This window comes from Argentina silus (genome assembly GCF_951799395.1).
Source record: "Argentina silus genome assembly, chromosome: X".
Classification (NCBI taxonomy): Eukaryota; Metazoa; Chordata; class Actinopteri; order Argentiniformes; family Argentinidae; genus Argentina; species Argentina silus.
The window spans coordinates 33401485-33427819 of record NC_139653.1 but is presented as its reverse complement, the minus strand read 5'-3'; the positions used below and the strand labels follow the sequence as shown (position 1 = coordinate 33427819).

Here is a 26335-nt window from a genome sequence, read left to right as displayed (position 1 = left end):
TCGCCTAGCCTTGCCAGAATTCTAGTCGGGTTAAATTTTGAAGTCAAACAAGCCCCTTGGTTTGACTCAGGTTTAGGATGCCGATAACCTGTGCATTTTACTGGGGCCATACAGTTCAGAGTGCCGTATTGGGACTGCATAGGGCACCTATAATGGACCGTACAGAAATATTTTTCAATAATTTCAACTCATCTCTGGTACCAGTCTACTGGGAACACTTCTAGAATATGGATAATGTAAGTGTCAGTCTAAAGTGGTGTCTTACCAATTGTTGATGGCTTTTTACTGTGGCTATACAGCTCAAAGTACCCTATTTTGACTGCATAGGGCACATATAATAGACTGTATAGAAATCTTTTTTCCTTTTCAAAATATTTTTTATGATTTATTTCAAATGACGTGCAAACTTTTGGCTGTCGTGTATATTAGATCATTAGCTGTTCATCCTCTGAACATAGCCCAGGGATTCAAATAAATGTCAGACATGTGAGTTGTGTAAGCACTCCTGAAGTTTTTACTGTGTGCCTCCAGGCTTTGACAGGAACCTACTTGCTTTTGTTTGGGGACTAATCGAAGAATTTGGGTGAAGCTCACACGTATCCAATTTCAGTCAGGGAGAGGATAATGTGTTTTCCTTATATGTTATGTTATACAGTCGAGGGGAGAGTCCTGCAATTAGCAATTTATGAAATGTCATTATTATCTTTCAGTGCTTCAGATTTCAACAATGTGCATACTCCTGGATTATTAATAAAGGGGCCATGTAGTCAAATATAACTAAATACTGTTTTTCCAGTGTTTTATATTGTATTTGCACACTATGAGGCAGCCCCAATGGTTCCTGTTATATCATTCATGCTTGTCTTACTATGGTCACAGACTCACTGTAAATCCCTGAAGTCACTTCTCACAGGCTACATGAAACAGCCAGCACCTTCATTGTGTCATGACTAATCATGAATTTCTTGACATGTTCACCTGTATCAGGAAAACTCTATATGCCATGATGTGTAGACTGTGGTAGGATATAAATCACTATTATCACAGTATATTGCATATATGTCCAGTTGATGGTTGTATTATACGGTGTGATTATTCAAAGAGAATTCATAGGAGGTTTTATTGAGGATGTCATAGCAGTCATGTTGTCAACGCCATGTTTTCAAGCCCTGCAGTCAGAATTGCACTTCAATTCTCCAACTTGAGACTGCACAGATACACTCTGCCTTGTTTCCTGCCTGTTCTCGCCTAGCCTTGCCAGAATTCTAGTCGGGTTAAATTTTGAAGTCAAACAAGCCCCTTGGTTTGACTCAGGTTTAGGATGCCGATAACTTGCGAGAAATCTTGGAAATCATGTCACGTCTGGCGCCATATTTGACAATGTTGTAGTTCTGTATTATTATTATAGGCGCTGGCAACAGAAAAGTTTACTCTATTACTCTATTGTGAGTCATGAGGATGAAATGTTCCTTGTAAAATAATCTAACCAAAACATTGAGAGGATATATTGCAAACATAACAGCCTACTGGTATTCAGTCATACTAGGCTTATAAACATAACAGCAAGGCATCCCAATTTGTATCTGTGTTCTCTGAGCTCCAATAGAGGAACTCTGTGTGTGGGTTACAGAAAAATGGGAAAAGACGTTACAGCACATGGGGAAGGGTCTGAGGCTTCATGTACCAAAGACTCCAAGACTGGGTTTATTGGGTGACAAATCTCAAGTGAAAGGGTGGAACCAGACAGAATTTAAGACATTATGTATAGGGATTGTTGGAATGTTGAGGCTGGTCCTTAAATGCTGGAAAAGTTCTGATGAACCAGTATTTGGGGAGTGGCTAGACATGTTGATAAAGACCTCCTCATATGAAATGATGTTAACTAAATGCATTAAGAAAAATAAGGATGCTATTGGGAGATGGGAACAGTTTTTAAAACTGTTAGGCAGTGCACACTGAGGACCCTGATCTACAAAAGTGGAAATTATCAAGAAATCCCCAAAAAACCCAACCTGATGTGTGTGTGGGTTTTTGTATGTGGTTGTGGGTACATGGAGGCACGTGTGTGGGTATGTGCAGGTGCATGTGTAAATGGCTCTTCATGCACAACATACACAGATATATGTGTGTATGTGTGTTTGTGTGCATGCATGTATGTGCATATGCGGGTGTGTATGTGCTATTCGTGTATGCATGACACATATGTGTCACAAAACACACAAAAAAAGGAAAAAAGTGGGGCAACATTTTTTTCCCCAAAATATTCCAAGTTGTCTTGTGCTGTTTTTGTGATGTGTATGTATATTTAGGTAATATTATTTACAAAATAAACACTTCTAGAATGTAGATGAGGTGAGTTGACTATAAAACTGTGTCTTACCAAATGTTGCTAGCATTTTACTGGGGCCATACAGTTCAGAGTGCTGTATTTGGACTGCATAGGGCACCTATAATGGACTGTACAGAAATATTTTTTCCAAGGCTAAACTTGGCAGAACCATAGGAAATAAGCATAGTTTGACCGAACATTCCAATGTTTATGGTGAAATGTCTTGTCAGTCCAATTTATTGATCCCATCCTGAATATACTATAAATCTTACACATGCAATATAATATTGACTTCTTTCAATTAACCTGAATTTAAAAAATCTAGTTTATCGCAGTGCCAAAACAACTTATTTGCACACCATGATTAACCTCATTACTTATGAGTCAAATTTAGCACCTCGATTAGTCATTCAAATGGTCCAATCCAGATAAGATTAGGCCTGTGTAACAGTGTGAATAGTTGGCATCATTGCCAGGACTACCCATACATAAGTAAAGAGCCTCTATTAGTAGCTGATTCTAATGAAACAGTTGTCTTGTAGTGTCTCCAGTCCACTTTGTGTATTTTTTTTTCTTCAGTTCAGGAGCTTTTCTCTACTATAGTTATAGCAACAACTTAAGTAGTATACAGTGGCTTTAACAGAAAAGAAGTTCGTGTACTGTTGAATGAATTGCCTTGCCGAATGTGAAAAATATCCAAAATGACTACACTTCTATAATGCATATCAGGTGAGTCTGAATCTAAAGCAATGTCTTCGCAAAGATAGTTTTGTACAGTCCATTACATGTGTCCTACACAGTGCAGATAGGGCACTTTGAGCTGTACGGCGCCAGTAAATAGCCAACAACATTTGCTAAAACATTGCTTTAGATTCAAACTCACCTGATTTGCATTCTAGAGAGTTCCTGAGTAGAGTGGTACCAGATATTAATTTAAATCAGTTCAGTACAGTCCATTATATGTGTTCTCCACAGTGCAGATAGGGCACTTTGAGGTGTATGGCCGGAATAAATAGCCAACAACATTTGTTAAGACATCGCTTTCGATTCAAACTCACCTGATATGCATTCTAGAATTGTTCCTGAGTAGAGTGGTACCAGAAATCTTTGAAAAATATTTTTTTCAGTCCAGTTTATACAAATATAATCGCTTTTTTTTTCTTTACTTTTCATTACTTTTTCAAATTTGTATATACTTTCTGTTGGGTAATTTGTAATTACTGCAGCAAAAATAAGAGAAAATATTGTGATCCCATCACTTTCCATTCATGTTTTAACTCGCGCTTTTATTTAGAATCCGCGAAAACGGCGAAATGCGAAAGCGGAAGTCTTAATAGTGCTATATGGAGCTTATTAGAGCTGAGAAAACACAAATCCGACCCGGTATGCAAGGAAAATTTACATAGTGAACATAGGGTGTCAGACATTTGTTGATCAATATCGCAATGACCTTCCGGAGATTTTTAGAAACATAACGAAAATGTTCCGGGTGTTACACTCAGGAATCTAGGAAGTCATCATGTGATGTTTTTCTCTGCGTTTAAAAATGCTTGTCGCCACCTCGACGCTACTGCTTAGTTCACACAGGACGTCGACATCTTCTTGACAATATGCGTCTTAGAATATCTGTATGTTTTTTGGCTCTTTTAGGGTCTGTGTGCGGCTTTGGTGAGTAACCTCATGTTCCAGAATCTCATATTTTTTCGACCGTAATTCTTTTGAAGGTTAGAATGAATCGCTACCTGTCCGACTACGCACCTGCGCGAGTATTTCAGTGAAACATAAATGTGCGTGAATACATTGTATCCTATCAAAAGAATAGGCCACTGTACTGTCACTAGGCCTACTGTAAGCCATATGTCAAACTAACGTTAGTATTTTTTTATTTGGATTTCAGTGACACTGTCAATTTGTGTATGATTAATTCATTTGTTAAATGTCAGATACATTCTAAGAGAAGGCTACAGTGACATAATGAGTTTTAAATGTTCTCTCTGTTTCTAGATGGGAAGTTTTGCTTTGCTTCCTATTATGGGGACCACATGGTCTTGCAGAAGGCTCCAGAGAGGGCTGTGTTGTGGGGCTATGGACCAGATGACTCTGAGGTCACTGTCTCTCTGTCAGGACCATTCACAAATAAAACACCAGCTGTCAATGTGAATAAAGGTGAGCAAATGTTCAAAACAATGTCCTTACCTTCAAGTGATGTCCAGTCATGGGAAGTTAATGATCAAATCAAGAACAGTCATATCCAGAGTACAGTACATATTTTACATAAGTTATTACAAATAATACACAGTTATTTTTCTAACTTCTCTGGAATTTTAAAGACCTTAAGGGTAACCGACACTGATCCACAGTTTGGGGTCTCTTGACAGGGATCTGGAAGGTGACCCTTGGCCCAATGGAAGCTGGAGGTCCCTACAATGTGACTGCAGTCCTACAGAACAAGCAAACTATCACCCTTACAGACGTGCTGTTTGGGGATGTCTGGCTGTGTGGGGGGCAGAGCAACATGGCTTTCACAACATCTCAGGTAATTGCTGGGGGAATACATTGTTGTGCAAGTTATTCTGCATGGTGAACTGCATGGTTGACAGCATGGCTTTGACTGTCTGTGTGTCCTGTCTCCAAGGTGTTCAATGCCTCTGAGGAGCTAGCTCAGGCCTCTGAATTCCCTCATGTGCGGATCTTCATGGCTGCCCTGGAGCAAAGTGCCACAGAGCACACTGACTTGGCTGGAGTTGAGGTCCCCTGGTCAGTCCCCACAGCAAGTATGGAGAGGGTCACAACAGACTCATATTTTCCCAATAAGATTTGAAATCTGAATCATGTCAAATGACTGCAATGAGGAGCAATTATTTGTTGTTGATAAGTTTTCATTTTGTTCCCCTTGAGCAGAATTGCTGGGTGCTGGGGATTTCACACACTATTCTGCAGTGTGCTGGTTCTTTGGCCGCAACCTGTATAAGACACTGAAGTACCCCATAGGCTTGGTGGAGTCCTGCTGGGGAGGCACACCTGTAGAGGCCTGGTCCTCCACTCGAGCATTGAGCCACTGTGGGCTGGACAGAGCTCAGGACAGGTAAGGCAACAGGGACATTACTAGAGCTTTATAACTATATTATCAACTTCAAACTTTATCTGTCCCAGAGGGAAATTAATTGCACAGCAAGTGTCTTACACACAGTCCACAAAGGCATACATAAATAAGTATGAGAATGAGGAAAATACATTTTTAAAAGGATAATAACTATATGTGTACCGTATAACTACGTTATACAATATTTATACATGGCTTTTCGACTGACAGTTTATTATTTGAGCATTCTTGCAGAAACACTACAGCATCAATATCAACACACTCTCTCAGATAGCACTATCTCTGTCCCCATTTTCCCCAAGGTCCCCCCTGCCATATGACACCACTTTATTGTCATCACAATGGAGTAACTCTGTGTTGTGGAATGCCATGATCCATCCACTTCTCAATATGACCCTCAAAGGAGCAATCTGGTATCAAGGTAAGAATATTTACAAAGTGGTATGTATCATAGTTATCATTTATATTCTCAATGCTTTGAGTGTACAGTTAGAGCAGCTAGACACAATGACAACATCCCCCACAGTATGACCTGAGCTGTCATACTGTAGGTGAGGCCAACACTGGATACCATCAGAGGGAATACTCCTGCACCTTCCCCTCCATGGTTGAAGACTGGAGGATGGCTTTTCACCAGAGTTCTGGAGGGCAGACGGCCTTGGACTTCCCCTTTGGATTTGTTCAGGTACTCTACCAACAGAACATGACAGACTAAATTATATCATGAAACAACATTACATGTCCGTTCTCAACAGTCCAACAAATACAACATCTGTTCTTTAAATTGTATTTATTGTGAACACTACATTCCGCTGACAGAACAGTACATCACAGGGTATTATAAATAATTCATTCTGACACAATGAACTTGTCTTCAGCTCTCTGCATATAGAAAGGCTTCAACAGATGAGGCCTTTCCAAATGTGCGCTGGCACCAGACTGCAGACTATGGCTTTGTGCCTAATCTGCGGATGAAGAGAACCTTCATGGCTGTGGCTATGGACCTGCCAGATGAAAAGTCACCCTATGGCAGGTAAGGATCATAGTCATCACATCAACATTTTTACTTTCACATTTTGGTCATTTAGCAGATGCTCCTATCCAGATTGACTTGCAAGAAACAAATTCATCTAACAACCAATTGCTTTATGTTCCAGTATCCATCCTCGTGACAAGCAGGACGTAGCCCACAGACTGACACTGGGAGCGAGAGCTGTAGCTTATGGAGAAAGAGGTGTTTCATTTCAGGGACCCTTCCCCAACCAAGTCCTGGTCACTGACCTGTACATCAATGTTACCTATGATCAGAAAATCTCTGTAGCTAATTCACAAAAAATCTTTGAGGTAAGTTTGTAATTGTAAAGGTTTGGTGTGGAGTTTCTGGAACAGCATTAACTGGATTGTTCTGAATTGAAATTTTGTGTCCACAGCTCAGATTCCTTATGTGTGTTTCTGTTTTTTCCCCAGATATGCTGCTCGATGGTGAGAGTGCCGTGTGGGCCCAAGTCCATTTGGGTTCCAGCCCCCATCCTGCAGTGGGGCCTGACCAATGTCCAAGTGTCCACCATTTACTGCACATCCATGAAAAATGTGGCTGGCCTTCGCTATGCATGGAGGGACTGGCCATGTAACTTTAAGGCCTGTCCCATTTACAGTGCTGATGGGGTTTTACCTGCTCCACCCTTCACTCTCAACTGCTTGCCAGGCAAAGAGTGAGATGTGAACCCCCCCCCCCCCCCCCAACACCTTATATATGTCTTTGAAACCAAATATGCACAATGACCTGATTTCTGAAGTTTACAATTGCACAGATTTTTTCTTTTTCCATAAACGTTTTGCATACTTTATAGCATGTTTGATACAAATAGGAAATGTGATTGAATGAGTACACTGACAATTATACCAAAAACCTTATTTTCTTATTCAATGAAATAAATGTTTTATTGAAATACACAGCCTCTGCAATTGTCCACCAGATAAACTAATACACTACACAATGCTACAGGGGCCAACTGCTCTAATCCAAGAGACATGCAGAGGGCACCCAAATTAACAACTGTTCCTTTCACAAACATTTACATAGTCTGTATGGAGGTTTAGACTGGGGAGCATCTCAGGGGCTGAAGTAAGAGGCAGATGTAGAAGGCTGCAGGGTGGGTGAGCTCATGAGGTGCTGGTGAGGAGAAGCAGGGGACTGTGGAGTCAGACCTGAGAAAAAGAGGATGATGTACAGAGTGGATGTACTGCTTGGAATAATACAATATTATCAAGGCTATGAGGTACTTTCACATCCTTAAAAATCTCATTCAAAGCCTCATGCAGACTTTGACCCCTGTGGTAGCCAAGTCTGGTTAATTGTTATTATTTACACTGGTTTGTTGAGGTGACAAAAATGAGTGATGGACATTATAGCCCAAGTACCCAGGCTAAAGGTTGCCAAACTCAGGGCAAACTCAAGATGCTTTGATACTGTAATTTCTGACCTGCCACATTGTGCTCCACCTTCACACTGTCACCAAACCCCTGGTGTCGCTGGTAGGCCTCAAAGTTTACAGAAGCGTCATCCTCCGACAGGCTGTGCGGAACTTGTCCATCACCCGGGCGACAGACTTCAAAACGTATCCACTGGTAACTGTGGAGTGACATGTCATATTAGTTCATATTTTTTAATAAACAGTCAATCAGTACCAAAGAAAAGGAACCCCAGTGTTCTGAATGACTATAGACCGGTAACCTTGACATCCCATATCATGAAGACCATGGAAAGACTGGTGCTAGCACACAAGGCCCCTGGTGAAGACTTCCTTAGACCCCCTGCAGTTTGCCTACCAGGCAGACACTAGTGTGGATGATGCCATCATCTACCTGCTACACAGAGCTCGCTCCCATTTAGATAAGGCTGGCAGCACTATGAGGGTCATGTTCTTTGACTTCTCCAGTGCATTTAACACCATACAGCCCTTACTACTTGCGGATAAGTTGCTGACGATGCAGGTGGACTCCATTGTTTCCTGGATTACGAACTACCTGATCAACAGGCCACAGTTGGCTGAAAGGATGCGTGTCGGACTGGGTGGTGAACAACATTGGCGCCCCCCTGGGGACAGTTCTGGCTCCCTTCCTCTTCACCCTCTATACCTCGGACTTCAGGCACAACACAGATACTTGCCATCTGCAGAAGTTCTCAGACATTTCTGCTATTGTGGGATGTCAGTGGAGGCCAGGAGTACAGAGGACTGGTGGACAGTTTTGTTGAGTGGTGTGAGCAGAACCATCTGCTACTCAACATCGGCAAGACAAAGGAGATGGTGGTGGACTTGAGGAGGACTACGGTCCCCCTGTCTCCTTTTTCCATCCAGGGAGAGGATGTGGAGGTGGTCCAGAGTTACAAGTACCTGGGGGTGCACCTGGACAATAAACTGGACTGGACTGGTAACAGAGGCGTCCTGTACATGAGTGGCCAGGTTTATTTCCTGAGGAGGCTCAGGTCCTTTGGCGTGTGCAGGACTCTGCTGAACATGTTCTACCAGTCAGTGGTGGCAAGCGCAGTACTGTACGCGGTGGTATGCTGGGGGAGCAGCATCAAGGAAGGTGACACCAAGAGGCTGAACAAGCTTATTAGGAAAGCTGGTTCCGTCCTCAGTGTCAACCGGGACACTGTGGAGGAGGTGACCAATAGGAGGATGAGGACCACCTGGAGAGAACACATGGCTATCATGGACAATCCCTCCCATCCCCTACATGACACTGTGGCAGAGCAGAGAAGCTCCTTTAACAACAGACTACTACAACCACGTTACGCTAAGGAGCGCTATAGGAGATCTTTTCTGCCTGCGGCAATAAGACTGTACAACTCCTCCGCCGGCTGGCTCGATCATCATACTGGACTGTTCTTACTGTACATAATGTTTCAGATAGCTATTTTATTTTTTATTATTCTAATGTTTTGTTGCTGTTGTTTGTGATGTGAGCTGCTGAAATGCTTTAATTTCCCCTCTGGGATCAATAAAGTACCTATCTATCTATCCATCTATCTATGAACATTAGGAAACATGAAAACAATACTCAAACAAGCGAGGGCTATAGTCAGTACCATTTCAATTCAGGAAATGCATTAATCACAATATTCATACAGAATTGTGAGCCATGTCACATTTTCAATGAATGTCCTGAATTTGTAAAGGAATGAACCACCTCTCTGTAGCGAGGACAGGATACATACTTGCTGCACTTGCGTGCCCCTGGACAGCTCTGGATCAGGTTTTGGATGGTGGGGTGGGAAAAGCCAAAAAAGTCTGCTCCTGATGGCACAATGGGTGCCAAGGGCTTTGACCTAGAGGTGGAGAGGGCCATGATAAGGAGCTATGACAGACCACTAACACAATGAAAACTATGATGACAATGATTCTATCAACAAGACTGTACCTCATAGCTCCAATTGCCTTCAGTAGGTTAGAATGGCAAGTCAAGGCAGAGGAGGCAACGATGGCATTTTGCGGGTCTTCCTCAGGCACAATCTCGAACTGAGAAAAGATTTGATGATGGCACACTACTGGTTTGATCAGGGAAACACTTCTCATGTCATTGTATAAGATGTATATATGTATAATATTGTGTGTGTGTGTGTGTGTGTGTGTGTGTGTGTGTGTACCTGTGGGCCTGCAACCCCGTCCTTGATTTGGCAGGTGTAGAGGCACTGTTGATCGGGGTTCTTCATGCTGGCGAATACGCGTGTGCTGCAGAAGCCCACTGGGTAGATGGCACACTGGTCATGGAACAGCATCCTGTCAGTAATGATCTGGACAAGGACACATCAATCACAACGTTAGTCTTCTCTACCCACTCACATGGGCTGTGTCTCATCAGTGTGAGAGAGCTCCACTTCCTACAAATTGTCCTGTACAGACCTGTATCAATCCTATTTGAACTCTAAGCGGTCATGCAATTCTAGAGGCAAGGAAAGCTCACCATTTAAGGGGATTTGGACACAGCCTTTTAGACAAATCTAAGAGAATAGTACACTGAGACACTGACCTCCCCTAGGCTGTACACAGTCAGACCACCCAACACTATGGGAAACACAGGGCGTCCAGAGGAGTCCAGAGGAATGGGCTGGACCAGTTTACGAGACCCACCATCTGCAAGCTTCCTTTTTTTTGATATCTTCTTTGGAACTGAGGGAAATGTAGATGCTTACATATATGGTGTAAAATAGAATATAGTGGAGTACAATAAACATTAAGCCCTGTAATCACAAACATATAGCTGTAAATTGAATTTAACTGATTTAAAACAGCCAAACAAAAGGGAGACAAAATGTGTCTCTACCTACCATCGTCTTTCCCATTCTCCCTGCCTCGTTCCTTTCGTTCTTTCTTGGGCTTTTTAGGAAGACCATCCTCAGCTCCAGAGGGCCCGGGGGCTAGGTTATGACCCCCAGACAGGACTAAGGCCCCCGCTGGGCCAGAACTGAAGGTCACAGGGGTATGAGTGCTGGTACTGGTGGCAGTGAGCAACTCACCCTCTGACAGGGACTGGTACTGCAACAATGACTTCAGCAAGAACCTTGAAAACAAGGCATACGAGAAGTCTGAATATCCACACAACAGTGTGTAACAAAGTACAGTAGGTTTTCAAAGTTCTTGCTTTGATATACCTGTTGGTCAGTGACCCATAAAGCCATATTGCATATGATAAATAACTCTAATATGACACCTCAGTCAAAAAAATGATACTGACATACAGTTCATTGTCAAACTCACCTACGCTCCTCTTTTGCTCGTACAAACTTTTCCTCTAGGTGGGCAACTTCATCACAGAGGGCCGCATTCTCCTGTGGGTGAAATACCGTGAGAGTATAACAAGGTTATGATAGGATAGGATAAACTTTAATGTGTATAAAACATTGTCTTAGACACCCAATACTGCTGTATACAAAATAACACTGTACATTATGTCCTCAACATATAACAATACATATGTTGCATGTTACCCATGACTTACATCTCATCTTGTACAGTCACACACATAATGCATATTTCGCACACTGCACTTACACCTTCTGTCAGTGGTGTACTTATCCAGATCAGTTCAAGACTCTCTTCATTTGACTGTCAAATTATGAAACAAACAACTTTTAACATTACTGACCCACAACAGCTGTCTTTGGTGCCAACTCTACTCACAAATATCATTGCTCGTGCAGCTTTGCACAGTCTGAGATACTTCAGCCGGTACTTTTCATTCTGGTTCTTGCGTGGGCCTTTCTTGACCTTGGGCCTAGGTTCAGAGTTGCTGGAGGGCGATGGGAAGGGGGTGAGAGAGGCTGCAGAGCCCGAGCTGGAGAAGGCTGTCTGGGGGGGAGACCCAAGGAAAGACTGGGTAGTGTAGGCCTGTAAAGCCTGCTGCCGCTCCTCATCTGTCTATGAATGGAGAAAGACCGGTCAATGAAATAGGACGGCACCACATCCCAAAGATGACAATTAAAGCCATAATGCACCCTTGACCACATGAGTATGCATTCACTGAGGATGTTATATGGATGAGATCTCTCTGACAAAGTAACTGAACATGTTACTGAAAATAAAAACTTAAATATAGCAAAGTATACAGCAAAATGAACATAAATACACACAAAAAATGCAAAGAATTCTCCTGAATGTCTATCTCTGACAGATCAGCAACTAAAGGGATTTCCGCTGACACCTTACACCTGATGAGAACTTACCAACAGCGCAAAGACTCCATTTCTGTTCTCAATCCTCTTGAATCTCCTGCTCCCTTTCTGTGTCTGTAACATAGCGGAATACTGAGGCAAAGGCTTGCTGTTGGGGTACCCTGACAACTACCCCAGGGTGGGACTAAATCTCAAAGCTTAGATCAATGGCTAAGGTTTGTGTTCACTTCTACTTGACAGGAATATTTGTAGTATCCAGGCAAACTAAAGTAGTGTGAGTATGTTGTTCTGTTCTACTGATAAAAAAAGGAAGGAAAGTAATAAAAAAGCAACACGAGTGAAATGACGATATGCAGAAAGCAAAACAATTATTTCTGATAGTGTATTATTCACTTTGATCATGTACACCACAGATGTTGAAAATAACTTATAGGCTGTAGTAGTATAATGTGACCATGTTATATGTTAAACAACAAATAAATGTAGATGAAATTAACTTTGCTTTTTTTGCAGCACCCATGGATGATAGTGTTGCACCCATTGATTGCTCTTACCTCTCGATACATAACAGCTTCGAGGCTTGACTTCGCACTATCCAGAAAAAAGGATGGCATTTTTGTTATGGGAACATTTGGAAATAATAATGGGAATCATTATGTTTTTGATTAATTAAGAAAGTTGACAATCAAATGTCATATCATGCAAGATTTAATTAAGAATTTCAATTAGCAATTGTTAGTTAATCTATTGGTGGGTATTTTAAAACCACTGTTTACATAAAAGAGAGTTCAGTGTCAACTGATAAGGATGCTCTACAGTACTTGGACTGAACCAATCCCCTATCGATGATCCTCTGTTTGATCTCTTTGATGTGCATCGGGCGCCCAGCTCCCTCAAGGACAATCTGAAAAGGAGTTGACAAATAATGTCACCATTAAAAAACTCAACAAGGCACACACAGCCCGGTAATGCAACCATGACTGAATTATAAAGACATATATTGCTACTGTACCTGAGCAGCATCGAGCCATGTGAGATTTGGCTTGTCTGCAACATCATTGGGTGGTTCCCTGCCGATACACTCAGACATTTGGCCTATATTTCAACAATCATCTTGGAGTATTCATGAAACCCAGTCATTACATAAGAGACCTTACCAACATCATCTATTCTCCAGTATCATGCATCACGTACAAGACAAGTCTATGTATTTGGTGACATTTCCGATCGTCACTAAAATGCATTTGGCAGTGCTTACGTCTCTAGAGTTTCTGAGGTCCCTGACAGACTGGCCATGTTGTCCAAGGCAGGGAACAGTGAGTAGTTTCCCTGTCCATCTGGCTCCATCTCTGATTCAAAGTTGGAAAGTGTATTCAGTGGGTCCATAGGAGAGAGAGGGGTGCCTGTGGTCTGATTACCGCTGGTAGAGGGCTGTAATATACGAATATAAACATCAGGTATGTCCTTTCAGATTAAATTTCTAACTAACCTGCACAACGTATCCATTAAGCTAAACATTATGTCAAACGTATACTAGCTTTTAGCATGTTTGATCCCCCCCATCAGTTCCCGTCGTGTTCATTGCGTTCAAATGACCAATTTGAAAAATACGTCGGGAACTAATGTCTGTTTTGTCAACTGTTTGTCAAAAGCTTACCCCACTCCTATCAATTCGTGATCTAGATTGTTCTTTGCCGTGGATCATTGGGGAACCCTGAAGCACTTCTCCGCTCGTGTCCATTGCATTGTTTACATTCGCGAGGAAAAGGCGTGATGCAAGGCTAGCAAAAAATGCATGTTTCCACAGTGTATGTTTGCTGTCTATGTGTTACTCGTGTCAATTCACTGTCTACCCGACTGTTATGACTAGAATTGTGCCAAATACATACAATATTATCGATAGCGTTTGGAAGGCGTCATATTTCTTACCGGAACTATGACAGGATTGTACGGATATATTAGGAGGTAGCACTTTATGTGCCGGATATCCTCCGGGGCTGTACCAGGGGATCAATCAGCCGTCTGGTGGGCACGCCGCAATATGTAGTGGCCACTAGTGGTAACAACAATTTTCACTTGTAATTCTGCCCAAAAAGACAATTCACAATGTAATTCAAATGGTGGGGGTCAGTGTTGTTCCTGGCCAAATGAGGTCGATTCCAGGGTGACTTTGATGTTATACAATTACTTAAAATATCTAAATTGATGCCTTTGCCGCTGTCATTTGTTTTATAGCCCAGATCGGAAGATCGAAGCATTTCTCTTACCTCTATAAAGCGCTGACGTCATATGTAAGAGTCTGAGCCAGCCAAGGAGCGGGAACGCACAAACACATGCGAGGCACTGAGAACGTAGATTCAGAGTAGCCCGGGTCAAGTGCAACAGGAGTAAAAAACCCTTTCATTCCCTGTGCATTGAACTTACTTAATTTGCACATGTAAAGTTGCACTTTACATCATTGATGTCCTCCATGATTGTTCTGTTCTGCGTAATTCTAGATTGTATTTGTATATCGTATGTTTTTAATTGTGACTCCTGACTGCAAGCCAAGTTTCCCATCTGGGACAATAAAGCAGATTGAACTGAACTGAATTTATGAACCATGCAAGACTTCGGCGCGTTGCATCCAGAAGTGCCGCACTGAACACTAACACTAATGTACATAAAATCACATTCTGTGTGCAGTATAGGTCAGTCAGTACGTGCATTATTCTTTTGTATATTCTCAATAATTGTTTTTGTAACATGTAGCTATACCGCACAATCATGCAAGATGTCAATATAGGAGCCCAATAAACATGTAATGATGATTAATTGATTTTAATGATGACTATGATGAATAGTAAATAGTTCATTATGACAATAAAGACACTGATGTTGAAAATGATAAGAGTGTTATAATATGTGATATAAGTTATGAATTTGCAAAGGTTAGTTAGTTAAAGTTATTATTATGATTTGGCCTACTAAAGAGTTTAAATTAATAAATGATGAGTTGTAATAATTAACCGTGTCCAACTAATATACTAGTACCGAAATACTTATAACTACATATCATGTGTGTCATTATTATTCATTTAGTGTAATTACTACACAATTTGTGATTGGTGTACCACATTCACCCTCCCAAAAAAATTGTGTATAAAGAATTGAGAATTTGTGCATCAATTTCAATAGTTAGAACTGATCAGCTGTGTGTCAAAATGCCGTCTTGTTGTGCTTATAATTGTCCTAATCGTAATGGTGTTGTTTTTTTCATGAAAGATGGGACAAACTAAGTAACATATTGATCTATGGCCTGGCTACTTATAATGCCCAGGTAATTCACCGTGTCATGTGTTGACGTTCATGTTGATGAGCAGTGGTAGCATTAGCCATTGGTAACATGAGTACTCGCAACCTTCCGCTTACAAACCGGCCGCGCTAGCCACAACACCAAGAGAGTTAACTCACTTGGCGGAGCTGCTAACGGGCCTTACACAGGGTCGTTACAATATCTCAAATTGTAGGCATAGACATATTTACTGTACATTAGCCTACATATCGTTGATACACTGAAGTTAATAGGATAGTTTCTTTCTAATGACTCGTGAGTTTGCCAGGTTTGTGTAAGCTTATATTCTACGACATATTAATTAATATTTTTTCTACATCCATTTGGTGGAAATACGCTTTTAGTTATTAAGTATGTCATGTCTTTAAATAAATCCATAGCATTTACATGTTGACACAATTATAGTGAAATGCTAATCAAGGCTTGATGGAATTGAGGGACGCTGCCATGAACGAACATTATGAAATGAAATCAACAACTTGTCAATCGTGGCTGGTGATGGAAGATATTAAGAAGCCTTCTTTGGCTATTTAAAATTCTGTGATATTTGGACCATGTTTTCAGTGGGATGATAATTTACTTTGGATGATGATAGCAAGTGGATAATCACTGTACACATCGTGGGTGAAGGTAAGAGTTTCTATAAGTATACTGTAACGAACGGCGGGGCAGAGCAGCTTGCCTTAAGCGGGTATCGAACTCGCAACCTTCCGCTTACAAACCGGCCGCGCTAGCCACAACACCAAGAGAGTTAACTCCCTTGGCGGAGCTGCTAACGGGCCTTACACAGGGTCGTTACACTATCCCCTCCGTTCGGGAGAGCGTGCCCTCACGCTTCACTATACAAGTCTCTCACGTGGACACGCCTCTCCGATGGCCTCACGGGCGCCATCCCACTTCTAACACCAATGTAACGAACGGCGGGGCAGAGCAGCTTGCCTTAAGCGGGTATCGAACTCGCAACCTTCCGCTTACAAACCGGCCGCGCTAGCCACAACACCAAGAGAGTTAACTCCCTTGGCGGAGCTGCTAACGGGCCTTACACAGGGTCGTTACAATACTTTACCGTCATTACCATTTGAGTCAACTTCGAATGCAGTACTCAAGTTTCTCACATTACCTAACTCCTATACTTTTCTAATTAGGCTACGTTGAGAATAAAATAGATTTAGTTGGCTAGATGGGATTGACAATGAATTGGTTGATGATGAAATAACTTGAAATATCGTGGCCATATTGAAACTAATCACTTTATTTTGAACACCTAGGCAGATTAGGAGCTTCTCATAAATAATACAAAACAGGATTTTCACAGAATCTAAATAAATTACACTTTCCTTATTTTACAGCCATTGATCTTAATAGGGCATAAATGATTAAAATAAATACGATCAATAATTACGATGTAGGCTACCCATTAAGGTAATTGCAGTTTGTCTTTATGGGCTTTAGCCTTGGTTAAAGAAAAGCAACTTCTATAGCGGGTATTGTTTTCTCAGATGAATGATGTGCGGCCACTTTATTAGGTACACCTGTTCAACTGCTTGTTAATGCAACTATCTAATCAGCCAATCACATGGCAGCAACTCAATGCATTTAGGCATGTAGACATGGTCAAGACGACCTGCTGAAGTTGAAACCGAGCATCAGAATGCAGAAGAAAGGTGATTTAAGTAACTTTGAATGTGGCATGGTTGTTGGTGCCAGACGGGCTGGTCTGAGTATTTCAGAAACTGCTGATCTACTGGGATTTTCACGCACAACCATCTCTAGGGTTCACAGAGAATGGTCTGAAAAAGAGAAAATATCCAGTGAGCGGCAGTTCTCTGGGCGAAAATGCCTGGTTGATGCCAGAGGTCAGAGGAGAATGGCCAGACTGGTTCGAGATGATAGAAAGGCAACATTAACTCAAATAACCACTCGTTACAACCAAGGTATGCAGAAGACTATCTCTGAATGCACAACACATCGAACCTTGAAGCTGATGGGCTACAGCAGCAGAAGACCACACAGGGTGCCACTCCCGTCAGCTAAGAACAGGAAACTGAGGCTTCAATTCGCACAGACTCACCAAAATTGGACAATAGAAGATTGGAAAAACTTTGCCTGGTCTGATGAGTCTTGTTTTCTGCTGCGACATTCAGATGGTAGGGTCAGAATTTGGCGTAAACAACATGAAAGCATGGATCCATCCTGCCTTGTATCAACGGTTCAGGCTGGTGGTGGTGGTGTAATGGTGTGGGGGATATTTTCTTGGCACACTTTGGACCCCTTAGTACCAATTGAGCATTGTTTAAACGCCACAGCCTACATGAGGATTGTTGCTGACCATGTCCATCCCTTTATGACCACAGTGTAGCCATCTTCTGATGGCTACTTCCAGCAGGATAACTCGCCATGTCACAAAGCTCACATCATCTCAAACTGGTTTCTTGAACATGACAATGAGTTCACTGTACTCCAATGGCCTCCACAGTCACCAGATCTCAATCTAATAGAGCACCTTTGGGATGTGGTGGAATGGGAGATTCGCATCATGGATGTGCAGCCGACAAATCTGCAGCAACTGCGTGATGCTATCATGTCAATATGGACCAAAATCTCTGAGGAATGTTTCCAGCACCTTGTTGAATCTATGCCACAAAGAATTAAGGCAGTTCTGATGGCAAAAGGGGGTCCAACCGGTACTAGCAAGGTGTACCTAATAAAGTGGCTGGTGAGTGTATATTGCCCTGTTGGTTTGCTGGCTGTGGGCTGAGGTCTGTTCCTGTGTGCGCATGCTCAATCTGCAGAGGCCTACGCGTTCCCGTGTGTTTCTTGCCTTGATAAGAGAGTGCGCATGCTCAATTGACAGAGGCCTGCACGTGACTGCCCAGGGGTCGCCTTTTCTTCTCGCGTTGTTCTAGACTATAGCGAATACTGAGCACGTCAAGTGGGCAGAGAGACAAAAATGGCGATGAGGAAGTTTGCGTTTTGCTGGTGGATTAGCGACACAAGCTACTATTATTGAAATGAATTGGGTGAGACAGGGAGGAACCTGCCAGCCCTGTTTCTCATAAAAAGGAAAACAAAACATTGGATACTATGTCTGTGAAAAAAAAAACCTTCAATGATAATTTCTGGATTCCCTTCTCTCAGCCCTACTCTTATTATCTCCCTCCCCCTCCCATATGCTCACACTGCATCAACACATCCACGGTTTCCAATTCTTGACAGCATTCACATCTCCCTGTAGGATACTTCCCTATGACACACAGTGATCTGGTCAGTCTGCAGTGCCTCACCCTCATTTGGTAAAACACCGCTTTAACCCTAACCCTAACCCTAACCCTAACTCATCTGATCTCCATTCTAGAAGTGTTGCTGAGTAGACTGGTACCAGAGATGAGTTGAAATATTCAAATAATCAAAACCAAAAAACCCTCTCATTAGGATGTTTCTGAGGGGGATGGTAAGCCCCCTGCTACCTTGTCTCGATATGACCCTCTTTCCCAGACTTTTTCCCGTCCAAGTGGTGATTCTCCCCTTAAAATACGTGTGGCCCGTTTACAGATTGAGGAGAGACAGAGCCAGGCTGAGTTCTGTCACCAGCTACAGATCCGCAAAATGGAGATTGAGGCAGAGAAAGAGGTAAATCCAATGCCAATGTGGAGTGTTCTACACCTGCTCACTCTGACACTCTGAGAGTTTCTGACAGTTTTGATGTAAGTAAGCACATAGCCTTAGTACCCCAGTTTCGGGAAACTGAGGTTGATTCATACTTTGGCGCATTTGAACGTATCGCAACCTCTCTGGGGTGGCCTGAAGATGTTTGTCCTCTTTTGCTGCAGTGCAAATTGACTGGTAAAGCTCAAGACATTTTGTCTGCTTTACCCTTGGAGGATGGTTTGTGTTACGAGGTAGTTAAGAGTACTGTTCTCTGTGCGTATGAGCTTGTGTCTGAGGCGTATAGGCAGAAGTTTCGCAATCACAAAAAGTTGGCTAATAGGACTTCTATGGAATTTGCCTGTGAGAAGGAAACATCAGACTTTTGCTTCCTATGTGAGTTAATCCTACTGGAGAAGTTTAAGAACAGCTTGCCTGAATGTTTAGTGACGTATATAAATGAGCAAAAAGTTGTCATTGGTGCAAGCAGCTGTGCTTGCCGACGAGTTTGTGTTGACACACGAGCAGACATTTGTATATCCCCGTTCTGAGTATAGGACTTTTACGCCCTCTGCCACTGTTAGGACGCAGTCTAGTCCGCCGCGACCTTGTCTCCACGCTCCAAAGAGGAGCGGGAGTGTTTTTATTGTCATCAAACCGGACATGTCATTGCTGACTGTTAAATGTTAAAGTGCAAGCAGACCCAGCCTGTGACCAAAGGAGGTTGGTTCAGTGCAGATGTTGTTGAATACAGTGACAATGATACCTGAAGTGGCTAGTGTGAATGACTCTCTGGATCTCAGTTACAAGCCATTTATGCTTGATGGAATGGTTTCCCTAAGTGGAGAGTTGTTGGACCAGCGTCCAGTCTGTATCATAAGGGATACTGGAGCTGCACAGTCTTTTATTCTGTCCAATGTATTACCTTTCTCTGATGACTCATTGTGTGGGTCTAGTGTTTTGGTACAAGGTATTGAAATGGGTTTTGTGTCTGTGCCTCTTCACCAGGTACACTTACATTGTAGCTTGGTCAGTGGAGTCTATAAGTTGGGTGTGCGACCAACTCTACTTATAAAAGGTGTCACATTTATTCTGGGAAATGACATTGCTGGTGGCAAGGTATTACCAGTTTTGGAAGTGGTAGACCACCCAGTAATTCTGCAGTCGTATGTATTGGCTCAGAATTGCCCTAGTGTATTTCCTGTTTGTGCCGTCACACAAGCTCAGGCACGTAGGTTGGGTGAGGTAGTGGACCTGTCAGATACAGTGTTCGCCACTGTATTGTCTGATGACACTCTTGTTTCCGCCCTGTGTTTTCTCTGCATCCTGCCAAGGAGGTTGACAAGCCTACTCTTGAGTGTGATAGCCCCAGCATGGAGACAAAACAGTGACCGATGACTCGTGAGAACCTTATTGTTGCTCAGAAGGACGATGCCAGCCTTACCAAGTGTTTTGCTACTGCTCTTGCTCCAGAGGTAGCTATTCTGAGACATTTCTTTTGACCAGGATTAAAGAAAGACAGATATTGTCGCACATGTCATATCTGTCAACGAAATCTGGTAACCAATTCTTGCTAATAATAATGTGTGTTGCTACACGATACCCCAAAGCTATTCCGCTTACAAAGATAACATCAGAGTTTGTAGGAAAAGCCCTGATCAAGTTTTTTGCTACATTTGGACTCCCAAAGATCGTACAGACAGATCAAGGTACTAACTTCCTTTCAGGCATATTTGAACAGGTATTGAAGTCTCTGTCCATTACCCACAGAATCTCATGTGCTTACCGCCCTGAGTCCCAGGGGGCGCTTGAACATTGGCATCAGACGTCCAAATATTGTATGGAGACAGGTAGAGATTGGGATGATGGTGTTCCCCTTGCGCTGTTTGCGGTGCGGTCTAGAGCCCTGCGCGGGACTGTTTTCTTCATCCCGCTCCCGCCCGCTCTCACTGAATTTCTGACCATTACCGCCCGCGACCGCAGGGTGCGTGTTACACTCCCGCCCGCTACCGCAGTGTGTATGTCCACTCCCGCCCGTGTCCGCAAAACTCTGAGAATTTCTGCCCCCACAATAATAGAGATGCATTGATTTTGTGTCTTCTCCCGTCCCGCAGGAGAAAACACGTAATTTTATAGGCTATTAATAAAGAGATTAATGGGGTTGTTTGTTTCGTTTCCCTGGCCTGCATGTATTTTGACGCGGTTAGGGAAAGCGCTTCTATTTCGTCAAAGCCCTACGTGAAATGTGAGCAGCACTTCCAGAGCTTCCGAAGCTAGGCTATAGTGTTTGCCTGATGATATCTTAGTTGTCCTATACAAATCTATCTGATTTAATGTTAACATGATAATTGTGGAGCTTGATGGATAATTTACAAAGTTCATAGGCTACCTGACCGAAAGTTAGATGCAAATCCTTCATTGTCATCATCGCAGCTGCTTTCCCCTTTCGCGCACGCATCAATTATGTGATTGTGGTTACAGTCTCTTTTCTAAGAGAGACCTGAATAAGAAGCATGATAATGAGAACACAGATACAACACTACAATCAATTTAAATATAACTTAGTTTTATCAAAAACTTTGCACCATCACACGGCACACACAAATAGACTGCTTTGCAAAATATCCACATGAACAACATAAAAAAACAGCAGTTTTAAAATTATTAGCCAGATCAGTCGCAGGTATTCTGTTTAAAAAAATAAAAATAAAAGAATGAAAACATTCAAACTTAGGCAGCCTATGCTCAATAACACCGGCAAGGCATCACCACGCCTCTTTAGGCTATAGGATCTAATTAACAACGAGAGTAGGCTGTGAGTGGCTCAAATAACACTAATAAATAACATAAAATAAACAAAGTTAACGAATGAATTATTTGTTTGTTTTAGTTTTTTTTGGTAAATGTCTTGTTTGAGTTTCTTTTCCACATAATTAACAGTGATTTCCATTGTCGCTAGCCTAGACTACATCCCGATCCCGCAGTGTTTTTTTTAGCCGCCCTTTCCCGCCCGCAGCAAAGTTCAAACCGCACGCTCTCGCGAGATTTGCGTTGGGTCCCGCGGGACCCAATCCCAATGCAGCCCTCTAGTGCGGTCACACATTAAGAGGGCCTTTGAACATTTTAAAGGACCAGCTTATGTGTGAAAGTTTGACCTTGAAAAAAAACGGTTGGCTTATGTGAGCCAATTCCATGAGCAGCTGCATGAGGCTTGCAGTGTCGCGAAAGAAAGTCTCTCTGCTTCTCAAACGAAGATGAAGCGTCAGTTCGATCCGAAAACAGTTCCGAAAACAGTTCCTTTGCAGTCAGGTGGCATGATTTTGGTTTTGCTGCCAGTCCCTGGCTCCCCTCTGTATGCTAGTTTTTCAGGTCCTTACTCTATTGATAGTCAGTATCACTTAACTTCCTATGTTGTCAGAACTCCTGATCGGAGACGGCAGTCTCATGTGTGTCATATAAATATGCTAAAGCTATATCATGCTAGAAGTGAAACCCAGCCCGAGACTCAAGGTGCGGCCTCTGTGACCACCATTGCATCTGCTGTGCCAGTTGCTGTGATTCCCAGCCCTTCTACTGTCACCGTGAATGATGACGGATAGGATTGACAGGGCAATCGTGGATGGACACCTGTATGACAGTGAGAGTGAGAGGAGGAGACATAGACGGGAACACAAAACACAGAACATCCACACCCATACAGGACGAGGGACGTAACACAGGTGCTTCTTATTATTTCATTATGACATTTCTATTTAAGTTTTATGTTTTGTTCTTCCTGTGTGGTAGCTTGACTCTTGCCAGTGGTACAATCTCTCATGGTCCTCTAGGACGTGTCTCGATATATGACTCTCTAGTTGTCTAGTTAAGTCTGTTTGTTTATTATTTTCTGAAGTTCGTTTCTGTCTACCCTGTGGATTACTTGAAGTAAAGTGGCTTTGCCTTTGAACTGCCTTTGAACTGTCTGGTCTGCTCTCTGCGCTTGGGTCCTACCCCACACATCTTCTCATACAGAGGATTAAATGTTTATTTCCAGAGAGTAAATTTAATTTGAGTTAAGTTATTTAAGTTCTATTTAAGTTAAATATGATTTGTGGTTCCTTTAATAATATTTACTATTTCTAAATGCTTAAACAAGTTTAATGTTGGTGCTTTTATTTTGAAGAAATCCTCATTTACATACACCTGAGGCAGATGAGCAGAGTTCCACTATTGTCAGATCATGTAATCTGACCACTTTGTATACATGCACATGCTTAACCAAACGGGAGCGACATGTCAATGTCACAACTTTTTCTCATTTAGTGTGTACAGTACACACTTTATAAACTAATGTATTTCATGTAGCGGAGATATCGTCTATACCACACACTTTGTGCATGCATATTTCATTATTCTTGTGCACACACATTATGATGTGATTTTTGTGGCAAAATCAGTTTTTCTGTCAAATCTGTCTGGTTTAGTTACATGCCCTTGAACCCACTGTATACTTACTTAAGAATGATTTGAGATAAGCCTTAAGATGTATGTTTAAAAAATAACAACTTTTTAAGAAATGATAACCTGAGGCCTGCTTTAGGCGAGGCTATATGAGTAGGCCTAAGCTATAAAGTCAGCTATAGCTTACCTTTGTGCCTGCAAAGGCGGCGCAAAAAGCTTAGTGGGGAAAAAGGTTATGTTTAGTCAAATCTACAAAATCTACTTGGCTCTATACTCCAAAAGTTTGGATTTTAAATCAAACAATTACTATGAGGTTCAGCATAGACTCTCAGCTATTTGATGGTATTTGTGTACATATTGGTTTCACCATTTAGAAATGACAACACTTTTTATACATAGTTCCCCTATTTCAGACAAAAACTGGAAAGTTCTTGACTGGCAAAGTCAATCTTCAGAATTAAACATGCATTTGATTTCCTGATTCCTGAGGCAAAAGACCTCAAAACAAACAACAACTGAAGATGGCTGCAGTACAGACCGGACAGAGTATCACCAGATAAGATACTCAGTGTTTGGTGGGGTCAGTGGGTCGCAGACTTCAGGCAGTTATTGCATGCAAAGGATTGTTGACCAAATACTAAACATGAGTGCTTAATTTTTACATCATATGAATCTGTCCCATTACTTTTGATGCCCTGAAATAGGGGGACTATTTATAAAAGTATTGTAATTTCATGTACAAAAATACCCTTACATAAAAGCTGACAATATCTACTTTAACCTCATAGTAATTATTTGATTTCAAATCGAAACCTTTGGAGTATTCAGCCAAAAGAAGAAAAAATGCTTCACTGGCCCATTACTTACATACGGCACTGTAGTCAGAATATTGGCGCAAAATTCATAGTCATAATTTGGACAGAAGGTGTTTCCTCTAGAATTCTTTTTAGGCAGGGCGCCGGTTGTCCACAGTAGCTCGGCGCGGCGTGTGCATTTGTCCAATATTGGTTAATACTGTCACATCATATGTCTACAGGGGGATCAGGGAACCTTCTAACCTTACCCCCTATTTGGGGTGAAGTGGGGCTGGAGAGGTTGGCAATGGCATTATGATAAAACAATGTGTGCACAAAACAAGATTAAATTACATTATCTTTGTCATATCTTTACATTATCATTGTTCCATGTTTTAACAAAAATCTAGATTTAGCGTACTTGGTGATAGTTGTTCTCAATGACAGCTGTAGCAAACTTGTATCATTACAACAGAGATCCAAACAAAACAACTCTCAGTTTTAGTGCATCTCTATTCACAGACCTCAGTCAAATATGCAATCTAGAGCCTTGAAGCGAACCAAAGTTACTATACATTACCACCAAAGATACAGGGGATCCCTACAGTAGGCCCGTAAAATAACTTTTTAAGCTGTTATTGTGAATCTTTAGAGTCACACATTTGACATGCTTATAAGTATGTATTGTATGCACAATGCAGTATATAGGCCTATAGCTCTCTCTATCACACTATATTCAGAGTAGTAGCATGGGACTGGCAGGGGAAATTCTCTTCTCCTGTCATAGATCCTAGGCAATTGTCCGATAAAATCTGTCTGAAATTCAAAACCCTGACTAGTCTTGATGAAAATGTCTCATTTCATTCTGTAATCCATAGGTTGCCATATCAAAACACATTTTGCACTATTCATTTCAAAATACTGATAAAACATTTCCACCACTTCTCAGGCAGCAATATCACCTGTATTGCTGCCCATGAGAGCTTTGGTATAAATAATGTGTGATGACTACAACAAACGCTATGAGTCTAAGGTAGACAAGGACCTTTTTCTTTTTTTATACACAAGTTGGTCCCCATTAAAATACCTTCATATTTAAACAATTTTCTCACTTCATCCCCCTGCTATAGCCTACTCTCCCTCACTGTCCCTCACTCTAGCCCCACCTGCTCGCTCTCATTATCCCTTGACGCCCTTCTCAGATTTATTCTTGTCATTGCAAATGGCACGTGTACCTTGGCGGTGCCTGAGCGGAAAATTCATGACACAAACTGCACTGTTTGAGTTGTGAACTCGCTGTGTCCATAGCCTACTGCTGAAATGCACAGAATCAACTGAGAAACATTATATTGCTGTGAGTGAATTAATATGCTATTTTGGATTTTCTGCCCACCCCGCCGATTTGATAGTAGGGGAAACACTACCACATATATTCCATGTCTGAAATAATTTCATCAAAGTGTCTGTGAATACATGATTTGTTTTAAATGAAGGTTTATCCAAGGACATCATTTAAAATGTCTCTGACCACACAATCATTTGTCCTTTTCCAAATTGATACAACAACTCATGGCCTACTCCTCACGTAATTAATCCAGGCTGCCATTATTGTTAATACAGAATGAAAAAAATACGCAGATATAAGCTACTGTTTCACAACAAGCCTATCCTTTAGAATTGCTCAATGATGCCCCCTGGTGGTTGCTTGTCAAGGTGAAATACCTCAAATAAAATGTGTGGAAAAGTCCAAGTGACTCGCTATTGCTGTCATGGTACCCCTGCGATATCGTCGCTCAACCATGAACCTTTTAAACACTGACTTACTGTATATCTATGGTTGTAAACAGGTACATAATATAATATAATACAAAATATAATGTGATTGAAGAAAAGCCACTAACAAAATGTTTTGCCTATAGGCCCATCTGAAACATTATGTTTCATTAATTGACAACTTTCTCTAGAGGTCTGGCTGAGACAGATATTTATCTTCAATGTAGTGAGTGTCACAAAT

The 26335-nt window shown here is 41.8% G+C and overlaps 2 protein-coding genes across 2 annotated transcripts; one reads left to right on the top strand and one right to left on the bottom strand.

The window, feature by feature from the left end:
* The first annotated feature begins 3528 nt into the window (after positions 1–3528).
* On the top strand, positions 3529–7385 carry siae (sialic acid acetylesterase). Its single transcript, XM_083696148.1, has 10 exons — positions 3529–3997; positions 4334–4495; positions 4708–4865; positions 4965–5103; positions 5231–5414; positions 5735–5853; positions 5984–6117; positions 6311–6465; positions 6590–6776; positions 6900–7385. Exons 1-10 carry the CDS (start codon positions 3940–3942, stop codon positions 7146–7148), a joined length of 1545 nt encoding a protein of 514 aa, XP_083552274.1. The 5' UTR covers positions 3529–3939; the 3' UTR covers positions 7149–7385.
* On the bottom strand, positions 7149–14048 carry tbrg1 (transforming growth factor beta regulator 1). The gene is made up of 15 exons (XM_083696147.1): positions 13766–14048; positions 13367–13539; positions 13121–13178; positions 12930–13012; positions 12663–12699; positions 12160–12222; positions 11618–11854; positions 11195–11265; positions 10765–10997; positions 10467–10606; positions 10084–10230; positions 9858–9955; positions 9655–9765; positions 7916–8064; positions 7149–7640 (listed from the first exon to the last, which is right to left on the bottom strand). The coding sequence occupies exons 1-15, from the start codon at positions 13847–13849 to the stop codon at positions 7546–7548; spliced, it is 1779 nt and encodes a 592-aa protein (XP_083552273.1). The 5' UTR covers positions 13850–14048; the 3' UTR covers positions 7149–7545.
* Positions 14049–26335: the final 12287 nt, after the last annotated feature.

Excerpts from the sequence above, each read along its gene's own strand:
- tbrg1 (XM_083696147.1), bottom strand. The coding sequence starts at position 13,849 with ATGGACACGAGCGGAGAAGTGCTTCAGGGTTCCCCAATGATCCACGGC. Across the intron at positions 11,855-12,159 it reads ATGGAGTCTTTGCGCTGTTG|ACAGATGAGGAGCGGCAGCA; the intron begins GTAAGTTCTCAT and ends CTCCATTCATAG. Across the intron at positions 10,998-11,194 it reads CGAGCAAAAGAGGAGCGTAG|GTTCTTGCTGAAGTCATTGT; the intron begins GTGAGTTTGACA and ends CTTGTTTTCAAG.
- siae (XM_083696148.1), top strand. The coding sequence starts at position 3,940 with ATGCGTCTTAGAATATCTGTATGTTTTTTGGCTCTTTTAGGGTCTGTG. Across the intron at positions 3,998-4,333 it reads AGGGTCTGTGTGCGGCTTTG|ATGGGAAGTTTTGCTTTGCT; the intron begins GTGAGTAACCTC and ends CTCTGTTTCTAG. Across the intron at positions 4,866-4,964 it reads TGGCTTTCACAACATCTCAG|GTGTTCAATGCCTCTGAGGA; the intron begins GTAATTGCTGGG and ends CCTGTCTCCAAG.